The sequence below is a fragment of the Sorex araneus genome, chromosome 6, assembly GCF_027595985.1.
Source record: "Sorex araneus isolate mSorAra2 chromosome 6, mSorAra2.pri, whole genome shotgun sequence".
NCBI classification, from domain to species: domain Eukaryota; kingdom Metazoa; phylum Chordata; class Mammalia; order Eulipotyphla; family Soricidae; genus Sorex; species Sorex araneus.
In genome coordinates, this window is record NC_073307.1 from 71,481,823 (window position 1) to 71,496,171 (window position 14,349).

A 14,349-nucleotide genomic window follows, 5' to 3' on the forward strand; every position below is an offset into this window, starting at 1 on the left:
AGTCCTCCACCATCCTAACCCCAGGCAGATGTTTCTGGAATAAAGGGTCCTGCTACCTCTCTTGAGTCTGTTTGTGTGGATAAAGCAGCCAACACGAGAACTGCTGCAGCTTCACTTCTTTTTTTTATCTTTCCTTTTTGGGTCACACCTGGCAATGCACAGGGGTTACTCCTGGCTCTGCACTCAGGAATTACTCCTGGTGGGAATTACTCCTGGCAGTACTCGGTGGACCCTATGGGATGCCGGGGATTGAACCCAGGTGCACTGTGTGCAAGGCAAGTGCCCTAGTCCTGCACTTTCTCAGCTCCCTGCAGCTCACCTCTCCCCTCTGACCCTGACCTCCCATCACCTCTTAGAAGGCTCCCACTTGCTGTTCACTTGTTCAGTTAAGATGTTCAAAACCAAACGTTGGGTTCAGGGTCACCCAGCTTTGCTCAGCTCTCTTCTCTACCCTCAAGAAATATCCAGTGTGGGTGGGGTACATACCCAGCCCTTGGGGTCCAGCCCAGATTCCTCCTCCCTCACTTCCCCTAGGGGCGCTTCTCCTGGAGCTGGGAGTGGGTATCTGACACAGGGGACCTCAAGGAGAGTCACCAACTTCATGTGCAAGGAAAAAGAAGGGTCCCCTGGATAAAGCACCGGAGGGCTCACATGCCAGCATAAAGTGAGGTGTGGGTGAGGAGGGGCTTCACGCCCAGGTCCCCCTGACCCGGCACCTCTCCTGAGCCTGTCGCCTCAGTCACTGGGGCACTCCAACTCTCAGTCTCCAAGTCTGATCCCTGCAATTCCGGCTACACAGCATGCTCTCTCCACCACACTGGCCTGATGGTAGGGAGACACTGTGACCCCAGGCGGATGCCAGAGCCCAAACCCTCAGCTCCGCACCCCCTCCCTCCTGTGCTGGTCTCGCCCAAAGAAATCTTGGTCGCACGTTCTTGCCAATGGAGTTTTCTTTTCTTTTAAATTTATTTTTTATTTTTAAAGTCCCAATGGGAAAATGCTCCCAGAGTAGGGCCAGCCCTTGGAATGACTGTTTGCTGGGCCTGGTTCCCATCTCTGTCTGCCTAGGGCACGCCCATCTCCTGCCACTGTCCTGTGAGGCTGCCTGTGGCTCCGGGAGCCCCTCGCTGCAGACCTGTGTGTGTGTCAGGCGCCAGGCGTGTCAGACGTGGCCTTCTCCAGGTGCGACTGACTGCTCTGCTGGAAGGGGGGAGTTCCTCAGCGCTGGACGGCCTTCACCTCCACACTCCACTGGCCACGAGGAGAATCCTCAGTGAATGACTCTTCCAACACTGTGCCTTCCTCCCCAGAGGGACAGAGCGGGGGTCAGTTCCCGGTGCCAGTTCTCCGCTTGGGACAGCCCTCACTCACACTCGCTGTCTGCAGGTGACCTGGACAGCCACCGCCAAGGGCATCCCACAGAAGACACAACCCCTCTTGCCACTCCGTGCTCCTCAGCAACGTGGTGGCCCGACACTTCTTCAACAAGGAGGCTTTGAGCAAACCCTCCACCTAGCTGGCACGAAATGCCTGACAACTGGATTCGAAAGAACACCACTGACCCTGGTATTCACCCAGTACCCACCTTGTACCAAGTCCAATACTCACTCTGTACCTACCCTAGTACCCAGCCCAGTACTAACCACAGTTCGCATCTCATACCTCTCCTAGTATTCATCCCCATTACCCATACTAATACTCACACCTGTACTCAACCCAGTACCTGCCTCAGTACCCACTCCAGTACTCACCCCAATATAACCAGACTCACTGAGCTCAGAATTGCAACTTCCTGACTGCATGCGGAAAATTCCCTTCCCTGGTGAGCAGAAAAATGGTTCTGATTATGTAAAAATACACTTTGCTGCACTTTCTGTCAGTACAGATTTCATAAGGTAGAAGCTAGACATAAAGCTGTCTTTTTCCGGGACATTCCTTAGCAAGTATTTCATGCATCCTCTTTTAAAAAAAAAAACACCGTGATTTCTTTGTAGACCAGTTAACAGTTGCAGTCTGAGAAAGTAAGACTGTATTGTATGTGAATGATATTCACTGGCTGGATTTAGTCATGCTCTGAGACAGCATTATGATTTTTTATTTTTATGTGCACATATTCGTATATGAAGTAAAGAAGTCTATGCAGTCAGTGTGAGAGAACTGGATTCCTGTTACTTGCTTGTTTTGTGAGATTCTGCACTGTTGCCATAAGGGGGCGCCTGAGCACATGGAGCCATTGCAACAGCCTCCATCCTCAGCCCGTCAGATTCTTTCTAGCTGAGGTAGTCAAATAGCATCAGTTCACCGGGTAGGGTCACAGAGGGAAAAACACTCGCGGAGCATGGAAGGAGCTGCCGTATCTAAGCGGGTGCCCAGAGAAAGGGAGAAACTGGCATAAAGCCAGCTCCTCAGTGCGGGTCTAGCCCCAGGCAGAGCAGGTCTCCCTGTGACAAGGTGACAGGACATTTTGCAGACAGCCAGGTGGTAGTGTTAAGCCCGGGACTCTGGGTTCCCAAGCGGCGAGACTAACAGAAACGTGAACTCGATAATGCAAAGTTTTCGGTCTAAGTCTCAGTCATACAATGATGAAACACCTGACCCTTCACCAGTGCACATTTTCCACCACCAAAAACTCCAGCATCCCCCATCCCACACCCTCCCCCTACCTGTGTGGCAGAGGATTTCCACGCTACTCTCTCTCTACTTTGATTACATTCAATATTTCAACACCAAACCCACCACTATTATTTGGGATTTTACCCCAACACTCAGATCTGCCAAAAAGGCACCATTTTGTTTTCTATTGCTGATTGTGAATTGCATATGATGATGCGCGGCTGCTACTGTGGCCACACGATTTTGGAATTCTAAAGTTTTAATAATTGAATCTGGAGGGATTTCTGACAAAAGCCGCTCTGTTCCGAGCTTTGTTTCTGAGATCATGGCCAATAAGCAGCTTGATCAGCAGCCAGAGGGCTCGTTTGTGGGCAGCAACTCGGGGTCTCGTAGGGGTGGGGGTGGGGAAGGGCCGGCTCTGTTCCCATCCTGTGAGACCCCACATTCCTCGTCACTGCAGCCCCTAGGCCTAGGCCTCTGGAAGATGGCGGTGGCAACTGAGCTGCCAGGGGGAACAGGCCAAGGCATGAAACCCATTCCCACCTGGGAGCCGGAAACCTAATGTATATTCCGGACGCATTTCTGCCAAAAGCCGCATGTTTGATATTCAGTGATCGATACAATGATCAGTCACCCATCCCTCCACCAGTGCAAACCTCCCACCACCAATATCCCCATTATCCCCCCCTTTTCCATTTCAGTCCTTACTCTGCCTCTACAGCAGACAGTTGTTCAGATACACTCTATAGTTTTGGGCATTATATTTTTCTTGGATATTTGCACCACCATGAGATCCTGCCTTCTAGGGGCAGATGCTAGATCATCTATTTTCCATTGCTCACGTTGTATATTGGGAAAGTTCGCACAGCCTCAAGGTTCAAAGAAATAGTCCTGGTCTCCACATACCATAGCCATGTTTATAGAAGCTCATGGTCGCCAGGATTCCATCTGGAGAAGGCGGGGAGACTGCACCTGCTCCATCTGGGGCACCCCAGTGTTATTGACTTGGTGTGGGGCCTGGTGCATTCTCCGGTGTTGTGGTGCCCGCCTTCACTGCTGAGTGCAGCAAGATGGCCATACCAGAGTTTCTTTAACCAGACATCTGTTTTGGACACTCGGGTTTTTTCCAGATTCTAGCTATTGTGAACAGTGCTGCATTAAACATACAAGTGCAGATGTCATTCTTACTGTGTTTTTTTTTTTGCATCTCCAGGATATATTGCCAGGAGTGATATTGCTGGGTCATATGGGTCACCTTTTCTTGACAATGCAATATTTCTTAATATTTTATTAATTTTGTTCTGTTTCTATTCATAAGCCTTTTTGACATTTATTTTAATGATCAACTAAAGTTCCGATAATCTTACATGCACTTCTTAGAGTAATTTATTTCTTCTTTTTTAAAATTTTATTGAATCACTATGAGATAGTTACAAGCTTTCATGTTTGGGTTACGATCACACAATGATCAAACACCTATCCCTCCACCAGTGCACATTCCCCACCACCAATATCCCCTGTATACCCCCCTTTTCCACCCTCCCCATACCTCCATGGCAGACAATATTCCCCATACTCTCTCTCTACTTTTGGGCATTATGGCTTGCAGCACAGACATTGAGAGGTCATCATGTGTGGTCCGTTATCTACTTCCGGCACACATCTTCCATCCCGACTGATTCCTCCAGCCATTATTTTCTTAGTTATCTCTTCTCTATTCCATCTGCCTTCTCCCCTCTGCTCATGAAGCAGTCTTCCAGCTATGGGGCAATACCCCTGACCCTTGTATCTACTGTCCTTGGGTGTCAGCCTCATGTGATGTTATTCTATACTGCACAAATGAGTATGGTCCTTCTATGTCTGTCCCTCTCTTTCTGACTCATTTCACTTACCGTGATACTCTCCATGTCTATCCATTAATAAGAAAATTTCATGACTTCATCTCTCCTAACAGCTGCATAGTATTCCATTGTGTAGATGTACCAAAGTTTCTTTAACCAGTCATCTGTTCTAGGGCACTTGGGTTGTTTCCAGATTTTGGCTATTGTGAGCAGTGCTGCAATGAACATAAAGTTACAGATGTCATTTCTACTGTGCTTTTTTGCATCCTCGAGACATATTCCTGAAGTGGTATTGTGGGGCCATATGGAAGCTCAACTTCTAGTTTTTGAAGGACTGTCCATATTGTTTTCCAAAAAGGCTGGACCAGTCGACATTCTCACCAACAGTGAAAGAGCATTCCTTTTTCCCTACATCCACACCAGCACTAGTTGCTTTTGTTCTTTTGAATGTGTGCCATTCTCTGTGGTGTGAGACGACATCTCATTGTCGTTTTGATTTGCATCTCCCTGATGACTAGCAATGTGGAGAATATTTTCATGTGCCATTTGGCCATTTGTATTTCTTTTTTGAGGAAGCTTGTGTTCATTTCTTCTCCCATTTTTTGGTGGGGTTGGAGTTTTTTTCTTGTACAATTCTCTACTAGTGTCTTATATATCCTGGATATTAATCCTTTATCATATGGGTATTGGGTAAATATTCTTTCCCATTCTGTGGGCTCTTTCTGTATTTTGGTCATTGTTTCATTTGAAGTGCAGAAGTTTCTTAGTTTGATGTAGTCCCATTTGTTTATGTTTGCTTCCACTTGCATGGTCAGTGCTGTTTCATCCTTAAAGATGCTTTTAGCTACAATGTCACGGAGAGTTCTGCCTACATTTTCCTCTATGTACCTCATAGATTCATGTCTGATATTGAAATCTTTAATCCACTTTGATCTGATTTTTGTGCCTGGCATTAGACAGACGTCAGAGTTCATTTGTTTTGCAGGTAGCTATCCAGTTTTCCCAGCACCACTTTTGAAGAGGCTTTCCTTGTTCCACTTCACATTTCTTGCTCCTTTGTCAAAGATTAAGTGGCCATATATTTGGGAGTCTGTGACAGGATATTCAGCTGTATTCCATTGGTCTGCAGGTCTGTTTTTATCCCAATACCATGCTGTTTTCATTACTACTGCTTTGTAGTAGAGTTTGAAGTTGGGGAAGGTGATGCCACCCATCTTCTTTTTCCCAAGGATTGCTTTAGCTATTCCTGAGGGCTTATTGTTCCATATGAATTTCAAGAGTGTTTTGTCTATTTCTTTAAAAAATGTCATGGGCATACTTATAGGGACCACATTAAATTTGTATAGTGCTTTGGTCAGTATTGCCATTTTGATAATGTTCATTCTTTCTATCCATGAGCAGGGGATTTGTCTCCATTTCCTAGTGTCCTCTTTTATTTCTTGAAGTAGTGTTTTATAATTTTCCTTGTATAGTTCCTTTACCTCTTTGGTTAAGCTGATTCCAAGGTACTTGATTTTCTGAGGTACTATTGTGAACAGTATTGGTTTTTTATTGTCTCTTTCTTCTCTTTCATGATTTGTATTTAAAAAAGCCATGGACTTTTGGGTGTTGATTTTGTAGCCTGCCACTTTACTATACTGATCTATTGTTTCTAGGAGCTTTTCTGTAGAGTCTTTAGGGTTTTCTAAGTATAGTATCATATCAGCTGCAAATAGTGATAGCTTAACCTCTTCCTTTTCTATCTGTATGCCCTTGATATCTTTTTCTTGTCTAACTGCTATGGCCAGGACTTCCAGTACTATATTGAATAGAAGTAGTGAAAGCAGGCAAACTTGTCTTGTGCCCAATCTTAGAGGGAAGGCTTTTAGTTTTTTCTCATTGAGAATCATACTTGCCATGGGTTTGTGGTAGATGACTTTGACTATATAGGGGAAAGTTCCTTAATGCCCATTTTGCTGAGAGTTTTCATCATAAATAGATGCTGGATCTTGTCAAATGCTTTCTCTGCATCTATTGAAATGATCATATGGTTTTTATTATTTCTTTTATTGATATGATGAATTATGTTGATTGATTTGCAAATGTTAAACCATCCTTGCATCTCTGGGATGAATCATATTCGGTCATGGTGTATGATCTTTTTGATGAGTCATTGGATTATATTTGCTAATATTTTGTTGAGGATATTTGCGTCTGTGTTCATTAGGGATATCGGTCTGTAATTCTCTTTATTTGTGGTGTCTCTGTCTGCTTTTGGTATCAGGGTGATATTTGCTTCATAGAAACTGTTTGGAAGTATTTTTTGATACTTCAATTTCCTGGAAAAGCTTAAAGAGGATTGGTGTAAGTACTCTTTAAAGATTTGGAAGAATTCACTTAGTGAATCCATCTAGGCCAGGACTTTTCTGCATGGGGAGATTTTTTATTACCATTTCAATTTCCTTGATGGTGATAGGTCTGTTCTGGTATTCCAGGTCTTCTTGGTTCAGCCTTGGGAGGCTATAGGAATCTAGGAATTTATCCATTTCCTTGAGGTTTTCGTATTTTTTGGCATAAAACTTTTCAAAGTAATCTCTGAGGATCCTTTGAATTACTGTAGTTTTTGTTGTAATGCCCCCTTTTCATTTCTGATTTGGTTTATTAGGGTTTTCTCTCTCCCTTTTTTTGTGTCTTGCTACAGGTTTATCAGTCTTGTTTATTTTCTCAAAGAGCCAGCTCTTGGTTTCATTGATCTTTTAGATTGTTCTTTGGGTTTCCATCTTGTTAATTTCTGCTATGAGTTTTATTATTTCCTTCCTCCTGTTTGGATTGGGCTCCTTTTGTTGGTCATTCTCCAAGCTCTTAAACTGTGAGGTTAGGTTACTTATGTGAGCTCGCTCCTCCTTCCTGAGGGATGCTTGTAAAGCTATAAACTTTCCTCTTAACACAGTTTTGCTGTGTCCCATAAGTTTTGATAACTCATGACCTTATTTTCGTTCATTTCCAGGAATCTTTTGATTTCCTCTTTGAATTCCTCTCTAAGCCACTCGTTGCCCAATAGTGAACTGTTAATTTCCAGGAGTTTGATGTAGTTTTCTGTTTGTGAGTGTGATTTATTTCTAATTTCAGCGTATCATGGTCTGAGAAGATCGTTAATATGATCTCTATCTTCTTAATTTTATGGAGGTATGTTTTGTAGCTTTGCATGTGGTCTATCTTGGAGAATGTTCCAATATACATTCTACACTTGAGAAGAATGTATATTCAGCTTTTTGAAGATGAAGTGTTCTGTATATACCTACTAAGTCCCTTTCTTCCATTTATTCCCTCAGATGCTGTATGTCCTTGCTAAGCTTGAGTCTGGTTGATCTATCAAGAGGTGATAAAGCGGACGGGGCTGGAGCGATAGCATAGCGGGTAGGGCGTTTGCCTTGCATGCGGCCGACCCGGGTTCGATTCCCAGCATCCCATATGGTCCCCAAGCACTTCCAGGAGTAATTCCTGAGTGCATAGCCAGGAGTAACCCCTGAGCATTGCCAAAAAGAAAAAAAAGAGGCGATAAAGTGGTGTTGAAGTCTCCCACTAGAATTATGTTGCTATAGATGCCTTTCTTCAATTCTATGAGTAGTTGTTTTAAGTACATTGCTGGTCCCTAATTAGGTGCATATATATTTAGTATTATTAGTTCTTCCCGTTGTACCGATCCCTTTATCAATAAGAAATGACCTTCACTGTCTCTTGTGACCTTCTTCAGTCTGAAATCAATGTGGTCTGATACTAAGATGGTTATGCCAGCTTTTTTATGGGAGTTGTTCGCCTGTAGGATTGTTTTCCAGCCTTTGACTTTGAGTCTGTGTTTGCTCTGACTGTTGATATGTATTTCTTGCAGGCAGCAGAATGTTGGGTTCAATTTTCTAATCCATCCTGCCACTCTGTGTCTTTTAATTGGTGCGTTTAACCCATTGATGTCGAGAGAGATTATTGTTATGGGGCTTTGTCCCATTTTTCTGCTGCAATTTGGTGATTCTTCCTGTCTTGTCTTAAAGTAGCCTATTCAGTTGTTCTTGTAACCATGGTTTTGAATCTATGAAGTTCCTGAGCTGTTGTTTATCTGTGAAACTGTGTGCTGTTCCTTCTGTTATACATGAAAGTCTAGCTGGGTAAAGTATTTTTGGTGAGGCATTCATTTCATTGAGTTTTTTCACTATATCCCACCACTGTTTTCAGGCCATGAAAGTTTCATCAGACAAGTCGGCTGTGAATCTTAAGGATGCTCCTTTATAGGAAATTTCTTTCTTTGATATTGCTGCTTTCAGGATTTTTTATCTAAGGTTTTGGGCATTTTGATCAGGATGTGTCTTTGGGTATTTTTTATTTGGATTTTTTCTAGCTATTACCCTTCGAGCCTCCTGAATGTGGTCACGTTTTCTTCAGCTCTGGGAACATCGTAGCAATGATGTCTTTGACAGTTTCTTCTTCATCAGGGTTTTCTTTCTGTCCCTCTGGTACTCCAATAATTCTTATGTTACTCCTCTTGGCATCATCACGATCTTCTATTGCCGTCTGTCCCCAGATTGTCAGTCTCTTTTCCATTTTCTGCTCTTTTCTAGATAGTCTCTGGACTTCATCTTCAAGCTCACTGATTCTGTCCTCAGCAGCTGTTACTCTGTTGCTTCTTAGAGTAATTTCAAGACAGTTTTGACCCTCTGAAAGAGTTGAACATTGGGGCTGGAGTGATAGCACAGCAGGTAGGGCATTTGTCTTGCACGTGGCCAACCTGGATTCGGATCCCAGCATCCCGTATGGTCCCCTGAGCACTGCCATGGGTAATTCCTGAGGTGCAGAGCCAGGAGTAATCCCTGTGCATTGCCGGGTGTGACCCAAAAAGGACAAAAAATAGTTGAACATTGCTTTATCAGTTACTTCAGTAGAATTTCCAACTTGTATATGAACTTAGCATTTTTTTAAGTGTGAGTAAACTCCATGAAATCATCTATTTTTTCTATATAAATTTTAGAACCTCATCACTAGTGTGTAAATAAATGTTGATAAATATTTATTGAAAATAACATCATCTATATTCACATCAAGATTCCAAAATGTTTATTGGGTAGAGGCATCCATTAGAACATCATAGTCAGAACTTTAGAAAATTAATAGTTCTTAGAACTGTTTAATTTTGGTGGAAGAACTAAGATTTGTGGCACCATTTCTTTTTTTTTTTTTTTTTTGCTTTTTGGGTCACACCCAGCGATGCTCAGGGGTTACTCCTGGCTTTGCACTCAGGAATTACTCCTGGCAGTGCTTGGGGGACCATATGGGATGCCGGGGATCAAACCGGGTCGGCCGCGTGCAAGGCAAATGCCCTACCCGCTGTGCTATCGCTCCGGCCCCGATTTGTGGCACCATTTCAAAGAAGTTTAGGGATAGTCTTGCTTAGAAATATCAATAAATTTGGCAGTAAAATAAGATTAATAAATAATTATTTGATTGTAGGGAAAATGGTTCAACAGATGAGAAGAAAGCAGATAAGATGTTTAAAGAAAAAAGATGTTGAAGGAATCCAAAACGGGACATAATATAATGAATAAGCTCGAGTTAATGACACATATGGAACTTTTTTTAAAATTGTGTTTTCAGCATATGTGAAAGTAATTTGATTTCAGATGATGTAAAGCAAATATATTATAATCAGATCAACCTTGTACCCAGTAAGAAATATTGCTTGTGAAATAGTTTGCTGGGATACTAAAAATCCATTTACTGGATTTTCATTCTAAATTAATTGCAATTTTACAGGAAGTTAAATTTGCATATTAGATATATTATTAAAAATTGTTATGACGAACTCCACTACCCAAGCCACCGCCATGCTCCAGGCCACTTTCCGGACACTCGGGCTGAACCTCATGCATGAGTGAAGCCATACAGAACCAGGTAGAGCAGAACTTTGCGACTCCAGGCTCGAGACCCTGAAACAATATCCTCTGTCTGCCTCCTCCAATCTCCAGCGCTCCCGGGATCAAACCCAGATGCCCCACACTACAGGAGTCAGATAAATACCTCACCAGCAGAACTCCACTACCTCCACTACCCAGCCACCGCCAAGCCCCAGGCCGCTTTCCAGACTGCGCGGCCATCTTGTGCTGCATGACACACCATAAGACAAAAATATTAATTTTCCATAATTTTTGCACCATATTTGATGGGGTTCAAATATGGTTTGAATCATGGGAACACCTGTAAGGGTGATTGGAGGCTGCCCTAAAAGCTTTCATTCCTCTCTGACAGCCCAGCAAGCTACCAAGAGTACCCTGCCTGCACAGCAGACCCTGGCATATTTGATATGCCCAAAACAGTAACAACAATGGGCCTCAACTGCCTGACACTGAAAGAGTCCCAAATATGGCAGAGTTAAGAAGGATGAGCAAGGAGAGGCTGAAAAAAATCTCAGGGACAAACTAGACTGCCAAAACGAAGAAAGACTAAAATGACTATACTTTCAATGCACGTATGCTGGCATCGGAAGCATCCATCAAGGGTCTGATGGTGCAAGCGCAGAACATCAAGTTCAGTGCCATTAGATTGACTGAGATGAGAAGGCATCGATCGCATCACACCATTTTCAACACTGGAGAAGAACTGTTCTTCGGAACATGCGACAACAGAGGCATCAGTGGCATTGGTGGCATTGGTGTCCTTGTCAACACGAACTTGGCCATGAGCATTGATTCATTCAAATGCCTAACAACCTGAATAGAATGATTATGCTTGAATAGATGTGGCTCACTGTCGGCAGTTTCTATCTTCATCCTCTACGTATCAACATCCAACTACGATGAAGAAGAAATTGAGAAGTTCTACATCGAGCTGGAGAAATTCTATAAAGAAGGCCACATCTTCTACAAGATCATTGTTAGTTATTTTAATGCCAAGATAGGACTGAGAAGTTCACTCGAAGAACTCCACATTGGGACCATAAGAAGTACTGTAAACAATTTTCTCAATATGAGATTAGGGTTAAAAATTAGTTATCAATGAAAAACACTTTAGTCTCCCATATGGAACATTTTATTTTGTGGATCCAGACCTTTTTTAAAAAAAATGCTTCTCTACTAATAAGATGTTTTAAGCATGCAAATTTCGTACAATTCTTCAACATATTTAAGAGACTATGCCTTCCTAAAACTATTCTTTTTATTACATGTGAAATGCTTCGTATTGTGACAGAGAGAGGGAAAAAGTTGAACAGAACATTATAGCTATTTATTGTCTATAACTCCCAAGAAGTTATCCAAACATCCATCCTTTAGAAAATGTGAGGAATGAGAAATGATTCTTTTTTATATGATTAGATCATGATGTTTCAAGGTTTTCAACACTTTCTTTTGTACAGAAAATACAACTACACACTGGGAAATGTGATAGACTAGGATATTTCTTTCTTGCTTTGAAAGTAAACATAGAGGGACAAGAGTGGTTTGGTGGAAGATGTAAGTCCTATATAAACACTCTTTCTGCATGAAAGATTTGGTTGCCAGTGACACACTGGCATTTGATGGTGGATCTCATTTTCACAAGAAGTTTATTTCAGAAGTAATAACTTAAAAGAATCAGAGTCTCAGTCAGTGTTTTTTTCATAGTGAGTTATCAGTGGAGAAAAACTGTGACTAATTATATTATAGCACAGTGGGTAGAGCATTTGCCTTGCAGTCGGCTGACACGGGTTCAATTCCTCCATCCCTCAGAGAGCCCAGCAAGCTACCAAGCATATCCCACCTGCATGACAGAGCCTGGCAAGCTACCCGTGTCATATTTGATATGCCCAAAACAGTAACAAGTCTCACAATGGAGACCTTACTGGTGCCTGCTCGAGCAAATCGATGAACAATGGGACGACAGTGCTACAGTGATAATTAGAGTCAACTCTGATACTCAGAGTTACTCTAGGTTGATGGTTTGGTACTTGGCCCAGTGAGGTTAGGAGTCATATGGTGGCAGGAAACAAACTCAGGTCCTCAGTGAAGGATTTTCACTCTTATTTCCAAGAAATCAAAGTAATTTTCTTGTACACAAGTCTTACAAAATTGAAAAAGAAAGCAGTGAATACAAACGAAGAATATCTCTCTCCTGCGTTATGTAGAATAGGTAATAAACATATTAAGAAAAAACAGGAGTTTCTGCCATGTCATCTCGAATTTATGTTTAGTTTAGTGACCACAACCACCATTGCTCAAGCAGCAGCTCCTAGCAGTGGTGGGAGAACCATGCAGTGCCCAGACTTGACACAGATCTCCTGCATGCAACCACCTGCCCAGCACGTGGAGTCTCTCTCCAACCCTGATTTCTGCATTTTACTGGGGTTGTGGTAAAGACAGGGGCTATTCCTTCCTCGGGACTCAGGAGAGTTACGTGGCAGTGGTCAGGACACCATTACTTGCCACGGAGATTGGACGGGAGGGGGGCTAAGGGGGTTGGAATCAGGGTTGTGGCACTTCCACCCTGTCCTGTGTCTCCGCCTAGGTCTTCTCTAGCCCACTACACAGACAGCCTGCAGCAGGGACACGTGGAGGATGTCATCAGCCATTTCCCGATGCAGTCCAGGTGGAAGAAGTGCTTGCAGGGCAGAGTCCGAATGTGGTCTCCGTCCACAAAGTCCAGCAAACAGATGGCACAGTCCCGGGTCCTTCCCGCTGCAGCTTCTCCGCTCACGTAGACGCCAACGGGAAGACAGCGCCGGCACCTGAGTCGCTGGGCTCGATCTAAATCTGCCGGACTCCGCTGGGCTGCTGGCAGGTCTCTCAGGAGCAACTGGTCCGGGCTTGGGACCGTCTCAGATGAAAGCTGACTGGACTGAGACTCGGTGTCCGAGGGGTCACTGGATCTGCAGGTTTGGAGGCAGTTCCCCATCCTTTGCACCAGAATGCAGATCTGCTCACTCTTCTGAAAATCCTGAGAATCACGCACTCCACCTTCCAGAAAAAGGCGATAGTCAATAAAATGGATTCCGTGAGGCAGGCTCCATCTCTAGATGTGATTACTGCCCCTCCCCCTCTCCCAATAGCACTGCTGGTTTGGGATAACTGGCCTGTTTTGGAAATGCCCTGAGAGGAGCAGAGCCCTAGGCACCGAACACAGCAGCGTGGCCTGACCGGAGTCAGCCAGTGTGTCAGTGTTGGCGTGCTCTTCCCAAGCACAAATTTTCTAATGTGATTGTCTTGCGGAGGACATACCACATCGACATTGTGACCCCAAGACAGGACTGCAGGGCTCCCCCTTGTGAGTCTTCACGGGGAGGGGGGGGGGCCCGTGGTGCCGGGACTGGGACCTGGAGCTCTGCAGAGCACGTGCTGCAGCCTGTGAACTGTCGCCCCAGCGCTGGGTCCCAGGTTCGAGCTCTCAGGGCAACTTCACAGGGCCTTGCACTAGACTGATCAATTCCTTGGGATTTTGCCATGAAAATCCACTGTACCCATTGTTACTCAAGGCCTCCACAAAGTACACAAGTCATCCTTCATTCGCATGCAAACGAAAAAGAAAAAATAGAGGCAGAAGCAGGGAACTGGAGGCAGGACCTCTGAGTGATCTATTCTGGCAGCGAGGCGAAGATGAGCGAGTCGGGAATCACAGCATCCCCACCAGAACAGAGTGGAACGGGGGCGATCAGAACAGGACCAGGTCACAGAAATGAGTAGGAAAGTTCTATATGCGACTAGGAAACTCATTTTATTAACCGCTGAATCTACCAGATTGTACTAACTGTGTACTTGTCAACAATTATGTTAGAAACCCTTTTGTATGTGTGAGGTGTAAAGTAATGTTTCCATGGATCCTGGATCTAACTGATAGAAATTCTTTGAGACTGTATGTGGCTCAGCCCATTTCAGCATTAGCTAAAATGTGTCAATTAAATTGT

At 43.8% G+C, this 14,349-nt stretch overlaps 1 protein-coding gene across 1 annotated transcript; it reads right to left on the reverse strand.

Moving 5' to 3' along the window:
* Positions 1-12,971: 12,971 nt before the first annotated feature.
* LOC129405886 (RING finger protein 11-like) lies at positions 12,972-13,343 on the reverse strand. Its single transcript, XM_055143576.1, has one exon. It carries the CDS (start codon positions 13,341-13,343, stop codon positions 12,972-12,974), a length of 372 nt encoding a protein of 123 aa, XP_054999551.1.
* Positions 13,344-14,349: the final 1,006 nt, after the last annotated feature.